The sequence below is a fragment of the Schistocerca nitens genome, chromosome 9 (assembly GCF_023898315.1).
Source record: "Schistocerca nitens isolate TAMUIC-IGC-003100 chromosome 9, iqSchNite1.1, whole genome shotgun sequence".
Classification (NCBI taxonomy): Eukaryota; Metazoa; Arthropoda; class Insecta; order Orthoptera; family Acrididae; genus Schistocerca; species Schistocerca nitens.
In genome coordinates this window covers 381071906-381089651 of record NC_064622.1, presented here as the reverse complement: position 1 = coordinate 381089651, position 17746 = coordinate 381071906, and the positions used below count along the sequence as shown (strand labels likewise).

The window sequence follows — 17746 nt, the reverse complement described above, 5'->3', positions numbered from 1 at the left end:
GTAGTCAATAATATTTACTCATATTACCACTTCAGACATTCAAACCATTTTAACACTATTTGTCATATTCAGATCGTTAGATCAGATTAATACAGTTATTAAGTGTATGTACATATTGGTTAGACGTTTGGGGAAAAAGCAAGAGTCTCAAGATTATACTACGTCAGAAATGAAGAGAACCGAAAAAAGAAATGGTGAAAGTGGAGGGTAACATAGTGGAAGAAACTGAAAGTTGATATTATTGTCATAGGGCCTTTTAGAACGAATGGACGAAAACAGATGAAGATGACGTGTAAGTGGATTTGAGAACGAAAAAGATATCCGGTCGATCGCCTAGAAGGTCGGGGGCAGTTGTCAAAGAAGCTGTGGTTTCCATAAAGCTGTAAGAGGATCATTGGGAAAACACCCGGTTTCAAGTGTAAAATTTGCAAGTAGTTTACAGCTAATGCCGATCCTCGCTTCTTAGCCGCCACAGTTACGCTCTTTCACAAATCTCTTTCTTAGAGATTCCTGGACCTCATAATTCCTTTAACAAGTACGAATTTGAATGAGTCACTTGCTTTTCATTCAGTGTTCTCGCTTCTGGTTCAGGTTATATTTTCGGGTATTCCGTTTTTCTGTGTCGTTATTTCAGTGCATCATAGCATCCACTTACGGCAGTAAATGACGCCCCTGTTCGTCCTTAAGTGTACATACCTTTCAGTGAGAAGGCAGCAATTAAAACATTTGGTGTAGACTGTTAATATTAGATATTATAAGTTCTAACAGATTGAGACGTATTTGAAATTGTACAGGTGACTTTATAAGACGATTATAAATAATAGAGTTGTTTTCTCTGAAGCTTCTGTGATGTGACAGTGTATGAAAATCATCACGGTGTATGATGGTGTGATATCTGCTTGAATAAGGCCGCAAGAGACCGGTATCACGATTCATGGAATGAAGAGATAGGAAATGTGACCAGATGTGCTGGGGAGAATGGGGTGAAGCCAGCATAAGTTCTCTTAGTTAAGGCTGGTAGAAAGCGTGTGTATGAGTATGGATTTAGTGGTGGTTGAGTGAGAATTGGCTGAAGTTTCAGAGGGATAAATGGATAAAGCATGGGGGTGAACAGAATGTGGATGATGGTGCAATGGTACAGCAGGATACATAGATGGCTTATTACTGGCTGGAATACGGAGTCGGGGCATTTTAGTCAAGGTTTCATGGCGCCTAAGTACGAGTAGAAGGCATGGGAAATGGATTTCTTAATATGGGTTACGATTTTAGATTGTAAGCATATGTGGTAAGGTAGACGAAGGACACAACTTGCTTTTGAATAAGTGACTTACGGAATCCTCAGAAATTATGGGTCAAGATCGCCTGACTGCGATGTTCATATCTTAACCATTGCACTACATTAAACTCTCGCTAATAAGGTCCTCAGTGGTCCGACCTTTCAGTAATCCGGCACACTTCCAGCTTCTATTCGTTCAACCTGAAATACGCCTACAAAAATGAAATTTCGTCTGCAACAATGTTGTTAGTTAATTACGATGTTTAACGTTCCTGTAAACTTTGAAATTGTGGCTTTCCTTGCGGATTATTATCATGGCTTCTAAAGGGAAACACGTTATTCTAGACCTCAAGCAGAAACTCGATATTAGATAGAAACTGAACTGAGGTTCGTCGCAGAATATCATTGTTGCTGGCAACTATTTACGACCAAACTTCAGCAGAAAAGAGGCATTCATAAGGTCAAAGGAAAGTTACGATGAAACTGATGAAGAAGATGACATAGGAGGAGAGAACATCAGGATATGTCAGACTGCTAGTGCTGGAGTCGTCTTCCTGGAGTAGATTATGCAACAGTCAGAAACATGGCAGGACCAATGAAATGCTTGTAAAGCCGTTGTGTAATAAAGCATACTACCGCCTCATATATCATCATGGTGACAACTAAAATTTTGGGACATGTTCCATAGTGAATGTCGAGTGAAACTAATATGCCTATACACACTCAAGGACTAAGTTTTCTGTAAAATTGAATGTATCTTTGATTTGATAAAGTACAATCTCTATGTGTTTAGATTAAATTTTAGACACCTTCAACAATCCGGCACTTCCACTAATCCGGCACCCATATGTGCGAGGAATGGCCGGTGTAGCATGAGTATAGGGTATTTTGTTTGGAGGGCATACACAATGATTTCCTGTCAGGAATGTCGCAGTTCGTAGTAATAGACGGAAAATCGAGTAAAACTGAAGTGATATCCGGTGTTCCCCAGGGAAGCGTTCTGGGACCTCTGCTGTTCCTGATCTATATAAATGACCTGGGTGACAATCTGAGCAGTCCTCTTAGGTTGTTCGCAGATGATGCTGTAATTTACCGTCTAGTAAGGTCATCCGAAGACCAGTGTCAGTTGCAAAGCGATTTAGAAAAGATTGCTGTATGGTGTGGCAGGTGGCAGTTGACGCTAAATAACGAAAAGTGTGAGGTGATCCACATGAGTTCCAAAAGAAATCCATTGGAATTCGATTACTCGGTAAATAGTACAATTCTCAAGGCTGTCAATTCAACTAAGTACCTGGGTGTTAAAATTACGAACAACTTCATTTGGAAAAACCACATAGGTAATATTGTGGGGAAGGCGAGCCAAAGGTTGCGTTTCATTGGCAGGACACTTAGAAGATGCAACAAGTCCACTAAAGAAATATCTTACGCTATACTCGTTCGTCCTCTGTTAGAATATTGCTGCGCGGTGTGGGATCCTTACCAGGTGGGATTGACGGAGGACATCGAAAGGGTGCAGAGAGAGGGGGGAGAGAGTGTGGCAGATATGGTACGCGAGTTGGGATGGAAGTCATTAAAGCAAAGACGTATTTCGTCGCGGCGAGATCTATTTACGAAATTTCAGTAATGCGAAAATATGTTGTTGAGCCCAATATACATAGGTAGGAATGATCATCAAAATAAAATAAGAGAAATCAGAGCTCGAACAGAAAGGTTTAGGTGTTCGATTTTCCCGTGCGCTGTTCGGGAGTGGAATGGTAGAGAAATAGTATGATTGTGGTTCGATGAAACCTCTGCCAAGCACTTAAATGTGAATTGAAGAGTAATCATGTAGATTTAGATGTACACGATGAAGTTTTCCAAACAGATTATAAGTGCAAAAATTAGTTGTCCCGAAGATTAACTTTCTAAAGATGGTCGAAACACCGGTTTTAATAGTGCTTTTAGTTTCAGAATTACAAAGCTCTGCACCCATAAGGGTGTTATTGAAATAGATGATAAGATGTGTCTAACATTATTGAATCGTGTGATATACTGTTTACAATTAGTGTAATTCCTTTTCAGTCATGTAGTTTCGATACCTTGTTCACCGTTTCTATAAATAGAGGGACCGATTTTGATCTCCTCTGCCATGGATAACGTAAATCACACTGCTTATACATATATAAGTAAGGAGACCTTCGTGGATATGAGGGATATCAAAAAATACAATAATATGTATCCTATGATTTAATTTTCATTCCTCAAAATGTTGGTGAAGAGGCCCTGAAGGATTTGAGACAAATAAACTCTAATTTTCGTCCGCAGTCGAATAAAATAGTCGCCACAAGCATGAAACAATATATGAGCAAATTAAATAACCTTACGGCTATTGCAGTCACACGTTGTCAAACGAAGAGAATTCTCAGTGGATACTGCTGAAATTAAAATGTTCAGAATCCAGATATAGCACGGAACTCACATTATGGTATTTTAAACAAAATTAGTCCATATAAGACTTTCGTTGTTAAAATGTAAGGAGCTGACCACAAATAAATCATTCAGTATCACTATAAATCGTAATTTATTATGGTCGCTAGCATTGTACTAAAAAAGTGTGCTCCTGAATGATGGACAATTCCTGTACTGAATTAAATTTATTTTCTATCCCGAAATAAAACTTCTTTAGTTTTAGTATTGTGTCTGTTAACTGAGGTCTAGAGTTGAAAATGGGAAGAATTATTAACGAATTTTTCCTTTAGGACTATAGACACTGATATGCAGTAGGCGGTATAGCCGGTTCTTTTGTACTTCATTGTTGAATTCACATCACAAATAAGGGGGCTTGGGAAATCGTTACCTTAGATGGAGGAGGTACCCAAAATTGACTATCGTTATGAAATTAAAATGAGCAAACAGAGTCACCTTTGTTTAGTTTCAAATCACCTGCTTCTATAAACTTCTGCACTGCAAATAAATGTTTCGTTAGCTGTTTTAGTAATTCCTTGGTACGTTCCACCCAAGTGAATTTACTATCAAATATTGCTCACAAAAACTCATAGTATCTACGTTTTCTTACATTCTACCGTATAATGCATGTGCTAGGAAAAAGCCACTCAACACCCCACCCACATATTCTCTCCAAGTCACGGTGAGAATGAATGAACTACAATATTTTGTTAATGTCAAAAAATTTTGTACCTGGCGCATGTAGTAATTTATCTTGATACTAATACTGACTGATGATGTAAATATGCAGAAAAAGGATGAAACCTAGTTAAAACAATCGTTCAGTTACTTAAGGCGATCACTTCGAACAACAATTCAGCTCAAGTAATTGGGCATTTCAAGTCCTACGTCAAATGTATCTTCTTACAATTACATTATTTTCTTGCAGTCGGTTTACAAGCTGATTTGGAGATGTGGGGAGAGCCTTTGGAGCGAGATGGAGAAGTGTACTGGAATATCACGAACTTCACAGTCAAGATGGATCTTCCAAAGGTCTACATACATCTTGACAACCTGTTCAACGGGGACAAAGTATTGGGTAAGTTGCCAATATTTACTTGTAAAATTACTTTCTGCAACTGTATTAATCGGTCAATAAAACGAAAACAAAATCGGTTTATTGAAAGAGTTACGTGTGGGATCATATCAGCACAAATTACGAACAACGACCGAACGTAATAGCATATTTCACCGATAATTAGTAATCAGTTGGATGTAATGTACTTTAATAAAGCGGGAAGCGATGAGCTAAATTACCATTGACTTATCGAAAAGCAAGGGTTGATTATAATGCATTAACGACGTGAAATGGAGAAGGACCAATTCCCTCTACTGGAACCCTCATTACTGTAACTCATTCCATGCGTTGACTGCACTGTGTACGGGTAACATCAGTAGATACGTAGTCAAACAAAACTGTCTGTACTGCACGCCGTTTCAAAGTTTCTGGCTAGCAAAACTACCTGTATTATCACCACGTTTAATATCACTACAACAATTATTTAGTAGTGGATTATTTAGTAGTGGATTCCGTAGAAATTTTGGAACACGTGAGGCAATACTAACCTTACGACTTATCTTAGAAGCTAGATTAAGAAAAGGCAAACCTACGTTTCTAGCATTTGTAGACTTAGAGAAAGCTTTTGACAATGTTAACTGGAATTCTCACTTTCAAATTCTGAAGGTGGCAGGGGTAAAATACAGGGAGCGGAAGGCTATTTACAATTTGTACAGAAACCAGATGGCAGTTATAAGAGTCGAGGGGCATGAAATGGAAGCAGTGGTTGGGAAAGGAGTGAGACAGGGTTGTAGCCTCTCCCCGACGTTATTCAATCTGTATATTGAGCAAGCAGTAAAGGAAACAAAAGAAAAATTCCGAGTAGGTATTAAAATTCATGGAGAAGAAGTAAAAACTTTGAGGTTTGCCGATGACATTGTAATTCTATCAGCGACAGCAATGGACTTGGAAGAGCAGTTGAAAGGAATGGACAGTGTCTTGAAAGGAGGATATAAGATGAACATCAACAAAAGCAAAACGAGGATAATGGAATGTAGTCAAATTAAATCTGGTGACGCTGAGGGAATTAGATTAGGAAATGAGACACTTAAAGTAGTAAAGGAGTTTTGCTATTTGGGGAGCAAAATAACTGATGATGGTCGAAGTAGAGAGGATATAAAATGTAGACTGGCAATGGCAAGGAAATCGTTTCTGAAGAAGAGAAATTTGTTAACATCGAGTATAGATTTAAGTGTCAGGAAGTCGTTTCTGAAAGTATTTGTATGGAGTGTAGCCATGTATGGAAGTGAAACATGGACGATAACTAGTTTGGACAAGAAGAGAATAGAAGCTTTCGAAATGTGGTGCTTTAGAAGAATGCTGAAGATAAGGTGGGTAGATCACGTAACTAATGAGGAGGTACTGAATAGGATTGGGGAGAAGAGAATTTTGTGGCACAACTTGACTAGAAGAAGGGATCGGTTGGTAGGACATGTCCTGAGGCATCAAGGGATCACAAATTTAGCATTGGAGGGCAGCGTGGAGGGTAAAAATCGTAGAGGGAGACCAAGAGATGAATACACTAAGCAGATTCAGAAGGATGTAGGTTGCAGTAGGTACTGGGAGATGAAGAAACTTGCACAGGATAGAGTAGCATGGAGAGCTGCATCAAACCAGTCTCAGGACTGAAGACCACAACAACAACAACAACAACAACAGTGTTAAATATTATCGGTGTACTTGTCGCATTAAATGCCTGTGAAAATCCAATCTCCGACAGTATCCACCATTGCCTGCGCTTCGAAATTGACTATTGGCGAAGAGTAACAGAATTACACAGACATAATGAAGTACTACCGGTACTAGTGCCTACTGAGATCACTGGTTACATGGGTGCTAAGGATGAAACATCATCCTTCACGATGTAAAGTCTGTGTACGTATATCTCTGGAATTAGCATTGCGTATTGTATGTTACAGCAACATTGGTTGTCAAACGTCTTCAGTATAATGTTCGAAGACTGTCTTTAACGTTACGTTTATTTGCCCTGTTTTCATATATTTATTTCAGTAACAGCAATGGTCAATAATTATTACAGATGCAAATTTAAAAACGTAAAACGAAGAAAATTTACTTTTCATAGATACATACCGCATAGGTCCCCTTATAGCTATCATTTACTTAAAATCTCTTGAAGAACTCGTGACACAATGTAATATAATTAATACTGTAAGAGTAATTTGTATGGCTGTATCATGAGATATTGATGAAACAAGTGTTAGATACGGTCGGTAGTGTAGGAGTATGTTGGCAATCTATGCGCTGAATGTGTCCCCGTTTCGAGCAGTTTTCAGTGTGGATGAAATTATATAGATACAGTGACAATAAAAGTGAAGCACGCAGAAGAGAAGGAGGAAATGAAACGGGACTGTACACGTTTAGAGGATATCTGACGTTAACTCAGTGATCGAGTGAAATTCTGCCAGTGTGAGCACACTTGTCAGTATAAAGTTGCGCCCCTTTCTGGCCTGCTTGTATGATCTGAGTCGTTTTGAGAGGGCGTCGTAAAGGCATTATATCCTCTCCTGAGCCTTTGCAATTTGTCCATGATATCATGGTGCACTGGGACAGAGTTGACATACAAACTGGTCCCACACATGCTGTATTGGGAAAATATCCGGGTATCTTGCTACAGTTCATAGAGACACGTGCCACGTGTGTACGACTATTGTCCTGTTGAAAAATGTCACCATGATACTGTCACATGGAAGGTAACACAGGATCATACCCGTGACGTGCGCTATACGAACAGTGTTCCATCTGTCACTACTGCCCTTGACCTAACGTCATACGCGTTGGCTTCCCACATCATGAAAGGAGGAGTAATAACGCTGTGCATTTTCAAAACATTAGTCGTTGACGATGGACATCCGGGGTAGTATATACCAGCACTTCCTTACTGGACGCTATGCAATGTCATTTATAAGCAGTCCATCCACCCTAAAATAGCGTAGACTATCCCTTCTTTCCCTGTAACAAAAAAGATTTGCCACATGTAACCTGTAACAATTGTGAAACGCAGGCAAAAGACCTTGCAGCTATATTCACAAAACTTAAGGCGAATTCATTGTACATGTTGAACCAAAGTGTTAAGATGTCTACGAAATTTATATACAGAACCCACAGAAGTTTTTATTGTGACCTGTGTGTGTGTGAGTGATGTAATGACAAAGCGCTAACGGTTACGCGAAAACCGTTCGATGTACTATTCTCAATTGAAGTGACAAACGTCATTGTATAGTTCTTAATATCGAGTTGGACCTCCTTTTACCCGGCGTAATGCAGCAATTTGACGTGGCCTCTATTCAACAAGTCGTTGGATTATTGAGGCATGCTGTCTTTATATAACCGTTCATTACTGCGAAAGTGCTTCAGGTACAGGATTTTGTGCAGGATCTGACCTCTCGGTTACATCCTGTTAATGATCGATAGGATTCTCGTTGGGCGATTTGGCTAGCCATCCATTCTCTCGAATTGTATAGAATATTCTTAAAACCCATCGAGAACTACTGTGGGCTGCTGACATGGCACATTGTAATCAGCAAATTTTGCATCTTTGTCTGGGAACATGAAGTTCATGAAAGGCTGCACATAGTCTACAAGTAGCTGAGCATAACTATTCTTAGTCAATTATCTGTTCAGTTTGACCAGAGGACCGGGTTCATTCCACGTAAACACAGCCCATTCCATTATGGGACCTCCACCAGCTTACACAGTGCCTTGTCAACAACCTGGGTCCATGACTTCGCGGGGTCTGCGCTATACTCTAACCTTAGCATGAGCTCTTACCAACTAAAATCCGGACTTACCTGACCAGGCCCTGGTTTAACAGTCGTCTACGGTGCAACCGATATGGTCATGAGTCCAGGAGAGGCGGTGCAGACGATGTCATGCTGTTAGCAGAGGCATTCGCACGTACTACATTGATTCCTGCGTTGTTTCCCTCACTGTTGCTTGGCTTTTACCACTGACACCTCTACACAAACGCCACTGCTCTCCGCCGTTTTGTGAAGGCCGTCGGCCACTCCGTTGTCCATAGTGAGAGGTAATGCAAGAAATGTGGTATTCTCGGCGCACTCTTGACACTGTGGATTTCGTAATATACTAACTTTCCTAATGATCTCCGAAATGGAATTTTCCAAGCGTCTACCTCCAACTGCCACTCAGCGTTCAAAGTCTATTAATTCCCTTCGTGCGGTCAGTAGTCACGTTGGAAACCTTTTCACTTGAATCATCTGACTACATATGTCAGGCCTCTCAAAGAACTGCCGTTTTATCCCTTGTACACACGATACTACCGCAATCTGTATACACTCCTGGAAATTGAAATAAGAACACCGTGAATTCATTGTCCCAGGAAGGGGAAACTTTATTGACACATTCCTGGGGTCAGATACATCACATGATCACAGTGACAGAACCACAGGCACATAGACACAGGCAACAGAGCATGCACAATGTCGGCACTAGTACAGTGTATATCCACCTTTCGCAGCAATGCAGGCTGCTATTCTCCCATGGAGACGATCGTAGAGATGCTGGATGTAGTCCTGTGGAACGGCTTGCCATGCCATTTCCACCTGGCGCCTCAGTTGGACCAGCGTTCGTGCTGGACGTGCAGACCGCGTGAGACGACGCTTCATCCAGTCCCAAACATGCTCAATGGGGGACAGATCCGGAGATCTTGCTGGCCAGGGTAGTTGACTTACACCTTCTAGAGCACGTTGGGTGTCACGGGATACATGCGGACGTGCATTGTCCTGTTGGAACAGCAAGTTCCCTTGCCGGTCTAGGAATGGTAGAACGATGGGTTCGATGACGGTTTGGATGTACCGTGCACTATTCAGTGTCCCCTCGACGATCACCAGTGGTGTACGGCCAGTGTAGGAGATCGCTCCCCACACCATGATGCCGGGTGTTGGCCCTGTGTGCCTCGGTCGTATGCAGTCCTGATTGTGGCGCTCACCTGCACGGCGCCAAACACGCATACGACCATCATTGGCACCAAGGCAGAAGCGACTCTCATCGCTGAAGACGACACGTCTCCATTCGTCCCTCGATTCACGCCTGTCGCGACACCACTGGAGGCGGGCTGCACGATGTTGGGGCGTGAGCGGAAGACGGCCTAACGGTGTGGGGGATCGTAGCCCAGCTTCATGGAGACGGTTGCGAATGGTACTGTGGAGACCTCACGCCCCACGTGTTGAGCAATTCGGCGGTACGTCCACCCGGCCTCCCGCATGCCCACTATACGCCCTCGCTCAAAGTCCGTCAACTGCACATACGGTTCACGTCCACGCTGTCGCGGCATGCTACCAGTGTTAAAGACTGCGATGGAGCTCCGTATGCCACGGCAAACTGGCTGACACTGACGGCGGCGGTGCACAAATGCTGCGCAGCTAGCGCCATTCGACGGCCAACACCGCGGTTCCTGGTGTGTCCGCTGTGCCGTGCGTGTGATCATTGCTTGTACAGCCCTCTCGCAGTGTCCGGAGCAAGTATGGTGGGTCTGACACACCGGTGTCAATGTGTTCTTTTTTCCATTTCCAGGAGTGTATGTACCTACTCGTATACCACGACTTTTGTCATTCCTTTGTATACTGCCAACAAAATTTCTGTTCTGTCCACATGAGGGCTCACTTAGTAGTCATTCCTATGCAAAGCGTATAATCCGGGAAATATTACTTTCCATTATCTATGTAACTGCGTTCCTCACATATCTGGCGTGCGATTTGAGGGTAAAGCCCAAGTACTTGTTATACGTACCTCCAAACTGTAGTGACGGAGAACGTGGATAACACACTAGCAAATTCTGAACAGCCGTCGAGACATCCCGAATATAAGCACATGGAGCACACTCGTTATCGGTGGGCATCCACAAAGCTGGTCTGTTCCTTCTGCAAATAATACTAGGTTGTTACTAAGCTATTATGCAAAATATCTTTTATACCAGGAAAGACAACCTAAAACGATAGTAGAAAGCGTCTACAAAGTTTCAAAGGTATATGAGAGGTCCTGGAAAGCATAAGACCTAAGTCACAAAGTGAAACTGTTGGTATGTCCCATTCGGTTGTCACTGCTCACAATGTTAAACGTGTTTAGATCCACATCTGGCAATCTTAATCTGGTAGTCTTAAGCTACATTTTGTTACAGAAGAAAGAAAGAGTCGTTCTAGTAGCACGACCTTGGAATCAAGACTATTGTAATCCTTTTTATATTCTTTCGAAGTTTATCTAACGTTCAGTAGGATTAGTAGTACGAAACTGCATATATATTAATTTTATCAAATCCTGATGGAGAATACGGCACACACTGAGTTTCTCATCATAACAACAATTTACATCTCAACTGTTGCTAGATTTATTTATCTCACATTTGTGATGTCGGCGTGTGTCCCTTTATCGAATGATAACGCTAATAACATACAATTCGCTAAAAATTATTTTAGTCTAGGAGACACAATACATTCTAATATTTCTTGAACAATGTTTTTTTTTTCAAGTTTACCTCTTCATACCTCAACAAGCAGTGTAGCAGTACATAGTTTTGTGGTAAATAGGACAAATTTCATTTCGTCTGTATAACAATAAATAAAGTTCTTGTCATTTGTATAAAGGGAGGTTCTGAAACGTCGCTACAAACAAGAAAAACTGAAAGTATTATATCTATAATAATTATTATTATTAGTCCGCAGCTCGTGGTCTTGCGGTAGCGTTCTCGCTTTCCGCGCACAGGGTCCCTGGTTCGATTCCGGGCGGGGCCAGTGATTTTCTCTGCCTCGTGAAGACTGGGTGTTGTGTGTCTTTCAACATCATTTCATCCCCATCGACACGCAAGCCGCCGAAGTGGCGCCAACTCGAAAGACTTGCACCAGGCGAGCGGTCTACCCGACGGAAGGCCCTAGCCACACGGCATTTCCATTGTTATTAATTTAGACGAAAAGGTAGTAGAAACAGAGCAGGAGGAAGATCAGTTTAGATTCCGAAAGAATGTAGCCACACACGAGCAATTCAGATTCTGCGACTTACTTTAGAAGACAGACTGAAGAGTGAGAAATCTGATTTCATGGCAGTTGCTGATTTAGAGAAACGTTTTAGACAATGTTTACCGTAATGCAAAGCCAGAAATTCGGAAACCAGCAGGGATAAAATTCAGAAAGCAGACTGCTGTTGTAAGAGTAGAAGGACACGAAAGAGAGGGGAGTGAGAAAGAGCTGTGGCCTATTCACGATGTTATTGGTTCTATACATTGGACAGACGGTGAATGGGACCAAGGATGATCTTATAAACGAAATAAAATTTCAGGGACAACAAATAAAACCTTTCAGGTTTACCGATGACAGTGCAATTCCGTTACAGACGGCAAAGCAGTTATAGAACAGCTGATGGTAGTAAGTAATTGTGTAGTCAGAAATTACAAGAATATCACCAAGAAAAGTGAAACCAGGATAATGGAATGTAGTCGAATTAAATCAGGTGATGCTCAGGGAATGAGACTAGTGATTAAAACACTGAAAGGAGTAGATTAGCTCTGCAAATTTGGCAGTAAAAAACTGTAAGTGGTCAAAGTAGAGAGAAAATAAAATGAAGACTGGCAATAGAGAGAAGCATACTTCTGGAGAAGACAAATCTGATAGTATAAAATGTAAATGTAAATCTGAAGTAGTCTTTTCTGTCGGTAGTTGTATAGCGTGGCCTTATATCGCAGTGAAGTGTGGATGGTAGACAGTTTATACAAAAAGAGAATAGAAGGTTTTGTAACATGATACGTAAAAAAAATGCTGAAACGTAGATGCACAGGTCGGGTAACCAATGAGGAAGTATCGCAGTAAATAGGGAAAGAAAAAAATTTCTGGTACAACCTGATAAAAAGAAAGGATTGGTTGACGGGACGCATTCTTATCTACATTTTCTCACATTCCCAGCAGCTGAGGTAATAAACACCATATTGTTGCTATTTGTCTTGTTTTGGTTACAATTTTGGGATATGTTTTTATTATGGTTCATTTTGTATGAAATACTTATTTTTTACTATATTAGCTATTTCAACGCGAGTTTTTTGTTCAATGTCGTTTGGTAATCCGTGAACCTGTAACTGCGTTACTTAATTTATTTATGTTACCATCTATACCTATTTTGTCAGAGAGCCTGCATGTTTCTGCTAGCGCCGGCCGGAGTGGTCGTGCGGTTCTGGGCGCTACAGTCTGGAACCGTGCGACCGCTGCGGTCGCAGGTTCGAATCCTGCCTCGGGCATGGATGTGTATGATGTCCTTAGGTTAGTTGGGCTTAAGTAGTTTTAAGTTCTAGGGGACTGATGACCTCAGCAGTTAAGTCCCATAGTGCTCAGAGCCATTTTGTTTCTGCTACCGTTTTTTGGTTAGTTTGTTTCATATTTTACGGTTAGGGGGTCCTACTGAATATGTTTAATGTGGATTGGACTGCCGTTTGTACTTCTATCGGTGGTTTAAGCTGGCATCTATTACTGCGTCTTTTGTTGTGGGAATCTGTGTATCTCAAAGACATGATCGTGATGGTCCGCTCTACTGGTTATACCCAGGAAGTTCAGTTTGTTTATTGTTCTACTGGTATTGTAAAAATTAATGTGTTTATATATTTCATGAATGTTTCTCCTTAGTTATTGTATCCGGGTTGTTTCACCTACTATGCGTATTATGTCTTCAGCGTATCTGTTTCAATAACGGATGTTATGCTGATACAACTTCTAGTACTAGTTATTCTACCTGATTAATGAACATACCGACTAATATTCATGTAAAGGAATAATCAGTTTCGTAGTGGTGGGAAGTGTGGGTGAGGAGGTCAAGCCTTGAGTACAGTAAGCAGGTTCAAGTAGAAGCAGGCTACAGGATATAGGCATAGATGAATAGGCTTGGAAAGGATGGAGTAGTATGGAGACGCACATCAAACCTATCTTTGTACTGAAGACCTCAACAACATTTCGCTTGGAAAGGGCACACACGTGTAAACTGTGAGATAAAAAAATGGCTTAGTAACAATCCAGGCGGAACACTTTGTTGTCTCTGAAACTGTTAAGACAATGTACACAAGTAATTAGAAGGTAATATTGATAGCTGTTACGTGTTCTATTGCAGGAGAGAACATGAACAAGTTTTTGAACGAGAACGTGGACCTGGTGGTGGAGGAACTGAAGCCGGCGATTGAAATGGCCCTGGCAGCCACGGATATGGACGTGGCGAGGCGGCTGTTCAGCAAGGTGCCCTACAACTCCATCTTCCCGCCTTCGTGAGCGCGATCAGCAGCGCGCCACCCAGTTACTGCTGGAGCAGTGCGGGGTGTCTCATTGCACTCACCACCACCAAAGCAATTCGCACTGTATGCTCTTGCACACTGGTTTTAATAAAGTCTTCACTCCAATTAACTGTTTTTATTAATGTTTTCTGAGCCTACCGAAAACAAATAAATACTTGACAATCACTTATCACCTTGCACATATTGTGAATACGGTTGAAAAGTAATTATCAACAGATTTTATAGCATACGACAGAAAGCTCTCATAGATGGAAATTTGAATCAAGTATTTTGCTATTCTGAGGTGAGTACTAGAGGACTGCAATCTCATGCCCTTCCTGTGTGAAGTTCACTCGGCTGCGGTGTGTGTGTGTGTGTGTGTGTGTGTGTGTGTGTGTGTGTGTGTGTGTGTGTGTCTGTGTGAGTGTGAGTGTGTTTGTTTTTGTGTGCGTGTGTGTGTGGGTGTGGGTGTGTGCAGAGAGAGAGAGAGAGAGAGAGAGAGAGAGAGAGAGAAGACGAACAGACTTCTCACAGCTTGGCGCAAGTTGCTGGAGATTGAAGCCGCTACCTTGCCACACGCGAACGGTTTCTTTGATGATCCAGAGCAGCACACCAGTTCCGCGGACATCTTTCACGGATTCTACCTATCGATTTGTTTCCGTCGATTTTAACTAGGTTAGTTAAAATCGAACAAATCGATAGGTAGAATCCGTGGAAGATGTCCGCGGAACTAGGTTAGTTAAAATCGACGGGAACAAATCGATAGGTAGAATCCGTGAAAGATGTCCGCGGAACTAGGTTAGTTAAAATCGACGGGAACAAATCGATAGGTAGAATCCGTGGAAGATGTCCGCGGAACTGGTGCGCTGCTCTGGACTATCAAAGAAACCGTTCGCGTGTGGCGAGGTAGCGGCTTCAGTCTCCAGCAACTTGCTCCAAGCTGTGCGAAGTCTGTTCGTCTTCTCTCTCTCATTCTCTCTCTCTCTCTCTTCACACACCCACACACACACTCACACACAGACACACACACCTGCAGTTTTCAGGCCCTACCGATCGGATCTAGTCCCCAGATGTGTCCGGAGAGTGGGTCGTATCGTGTGTGGGGCAAATCATCGGTGCTTTGCAAGTTATCCGCGGTTTCAGAATTGTACTGCATGCTTAACAGGGGAGTTGTCGCAGGAGACTGATTCCATCAGTTGCTACTCTGTCTCGTGGAAAGTAAGCTACAAAGCGCGGCGTTTCTAACCCTTTGCTGTAGTACATTTTCAGATATAGCGGATTTTGAAATACATTCCTATCTTGGAGAGAAAGTTAGTATGGGCATTGGCAGGAAACAATTGTGACAATCGCCAAATGATCATGCAATTTTCGAAAAAAAGTCATACAGAATGGTAAAGAAATTGATTGCTGAAAATCAACATTCCAATTGTATGAGTATCATTCAGGGGCTCACAGATCGGCGCCTGACGACTGAAAGGAATAGTTAAGAATGAGTTAGTAAAGTTCTAGGTGAGTACAATTCATTTTTGTCAGCACTCGGTAATCTACAAGAAATATGTACTACAGCATATGAGAATAGCACTCAAAGTAAAGGGTCAGTGAAATGAAAACGAGACAAATGAAATAAACGTAAGTAAAGTGTTTGTTATTTCATAAGTTATTTCTAAAAGACTTGGCAGGAATGTAGCCAGTGTACATGATTAATGGCAGCAGTGGTCACGAGAATGTACGGTCTCAAGAAGACCGGCCTCTGGATGGCCACTTGGGGCTACAGAGAGGGGAGACCATCGTGTTCGACACACCTGGCACACCGTAGTGCATAATGCGGCACCACTGTGACACAGTGAAATGTTACAAAACGGTGACTTCAAGGACAGCTTCGATCTGGATGGCCGTAGCGTGCATTCCACTGACAGCAAACCACTGTCATTCGCGACTTCAGTGGTGCCAAGTGAAAGCTCATTGGGGGGTAGGTTGGAGATCTGTTGTGTTTTCTGATGAAAGCTGCTGCAGCTTCGCTGTCAGCGATGGCCGTGTGTTGGTTAGAAGAAGGCCAGCTGAATGCCTACAATCAAACTGTCTGCGGGCTGGGCTCACTGGACCTACACATGGAGTCATGGTCATGGGTGCGATTACGTTTGCATGACTGTAGAAGCACTATCGTAACCATCCCATGTACCCTGACTGCGGATTTGTACGTCAAGCTGATGATTCGACCTGTTGTGCTGTCTAACATTATAACGCTCGCCAGGTAGTGCTGTTTTAACACAACATGCTCTACGTAGTGGCAACATGTTGCCTTGAGCTACTCGATCACCATCTCTGTCTCGAGTCCAACACATATGGGACGTCATCGAACGACAAATCAAGCGTCATCCACAGACAACATTAACTGCCCCGTTACTGATCGACATAATGCAACAGGCATGTACCACCTCCATCCCACCAACTGACCTCCAGCACATGTACAACACTGTGCATGTACGTTTGCATTTCGCGGTTTCATTAACCTGTCATCTTGCAGTATTAATCGCTTACATATTTCACCTAGACGTATGTACTACCGAAATTTCATTACTCTGCTTTAATAACTTTCTGGAGTTGTTATTTTTTCCCGTCATTATAGACTCGTGAAACTGTAATCAATGAATACGTCAAAATAAATCTACTTACCACTCAATGCTTGTCAGAAGGAAAATAAGTGCTGTTTTTACTTCCTGCTCTTTCGTCTAATTTCTCTTTACATCAAGATATCAAGTATTCCGTAGTTCGGCACTGTAATCGATCTAGTTTCCTTCTGACTTGCAGCACTGCCCGTTTTCTGGCGCAGAACGCAGATGAGTAGAGCATCGCTAACGTTTACTTACGTTCTTTGAATTAAACGTATGTTTTTGATTTTTGTGTGTGTAGAATCACCAATATTTGTTCGAGTCTGCTTTCCTGAAAAAAACATTTTCTTCATCTGTATGTTGCTACACCTGTACTATGCCGGTGTATTTGAATGGGGTCAAGATGTAGTGTCGAAGCTGATGACGGACGTACAAATGGAAGGGGGAAAGAGACGACTACAAAACCGTGAACACTGAACGCAAAAGAAATGAAAGTTACAGTTTAGATATGATGAAATGTTCGAGGGTGAAGTTAGACGTAATATATAAGGAAATAGCAGAGAGAGATACAGAGAGAGAGAGAGATAGAGAGGGAGAGGGAGAGGGAGAGAGAGAGAGAGAGAGAGAGAGAGAGGGGGGGGGGAGGGGGGAAAGAGAGAGTGAGGAGAGAGAGAGAGAGAGAGGGAAGGGGGAAAGAGAGAGAGTGAGAGAGAGACAGAGAAAGAGACAGATAGTAGAGAGGGAGTAACGATGCTCAATCAGGTAATATGTTCAATTATTTTGTATATTCTTGGATTCTCAACGTTTTTTCGTTCATTAGCCAGCCGTTTGTTGTGTTAACATTTTGTGTATATCGTACCTTTCGTGATATGTGAGATGTTTGCTTTTACCGATCCTTAGTGAGATCACAGTTTTTTCTGTTGTGCTTCTTCTTGGCTTGTGACGTTTCTATCTAAAGTCGTCTGCAAATGTAGAATGACTCGTAATGTATATCCATGCCCTGATGTGTTCCTTGTACCCTGTGTCAAAAGTACTGCCATTCATCCTTA

The 17746-nt window shown here is 42.0% G+C and overlaps 1 protein-coding gene across 1 annotated transcript in view; it reads left to right on the top strand.

Moving 5' to 3' along the window:
* LOC126203642 (protein takeout-like) overlaps positions 1 to 14214 on the top strand; it is a 60304-nt gene extending 46090 nt beyond the window's left edge. Inside the window, exons 5-6 of the mRNA XM_049938021.1 lie at positions 4650 to 4799; positions 13932 to 14214. Of these exons, the coding sequence (XP_049793978.1) occupies positions 4650 to 4799; positions 13932 to 14086 (305 nt within the window). The 3' untranslated portion in view covers positions 14087 to 14214. The remainder of the gene's footprint in view (positions 1 to 4649; positions 4800 to 13931) is intronic.
* The last annotated feature ends 3532 nt before the right edge of the window (positions 14215 to 17746 follow it).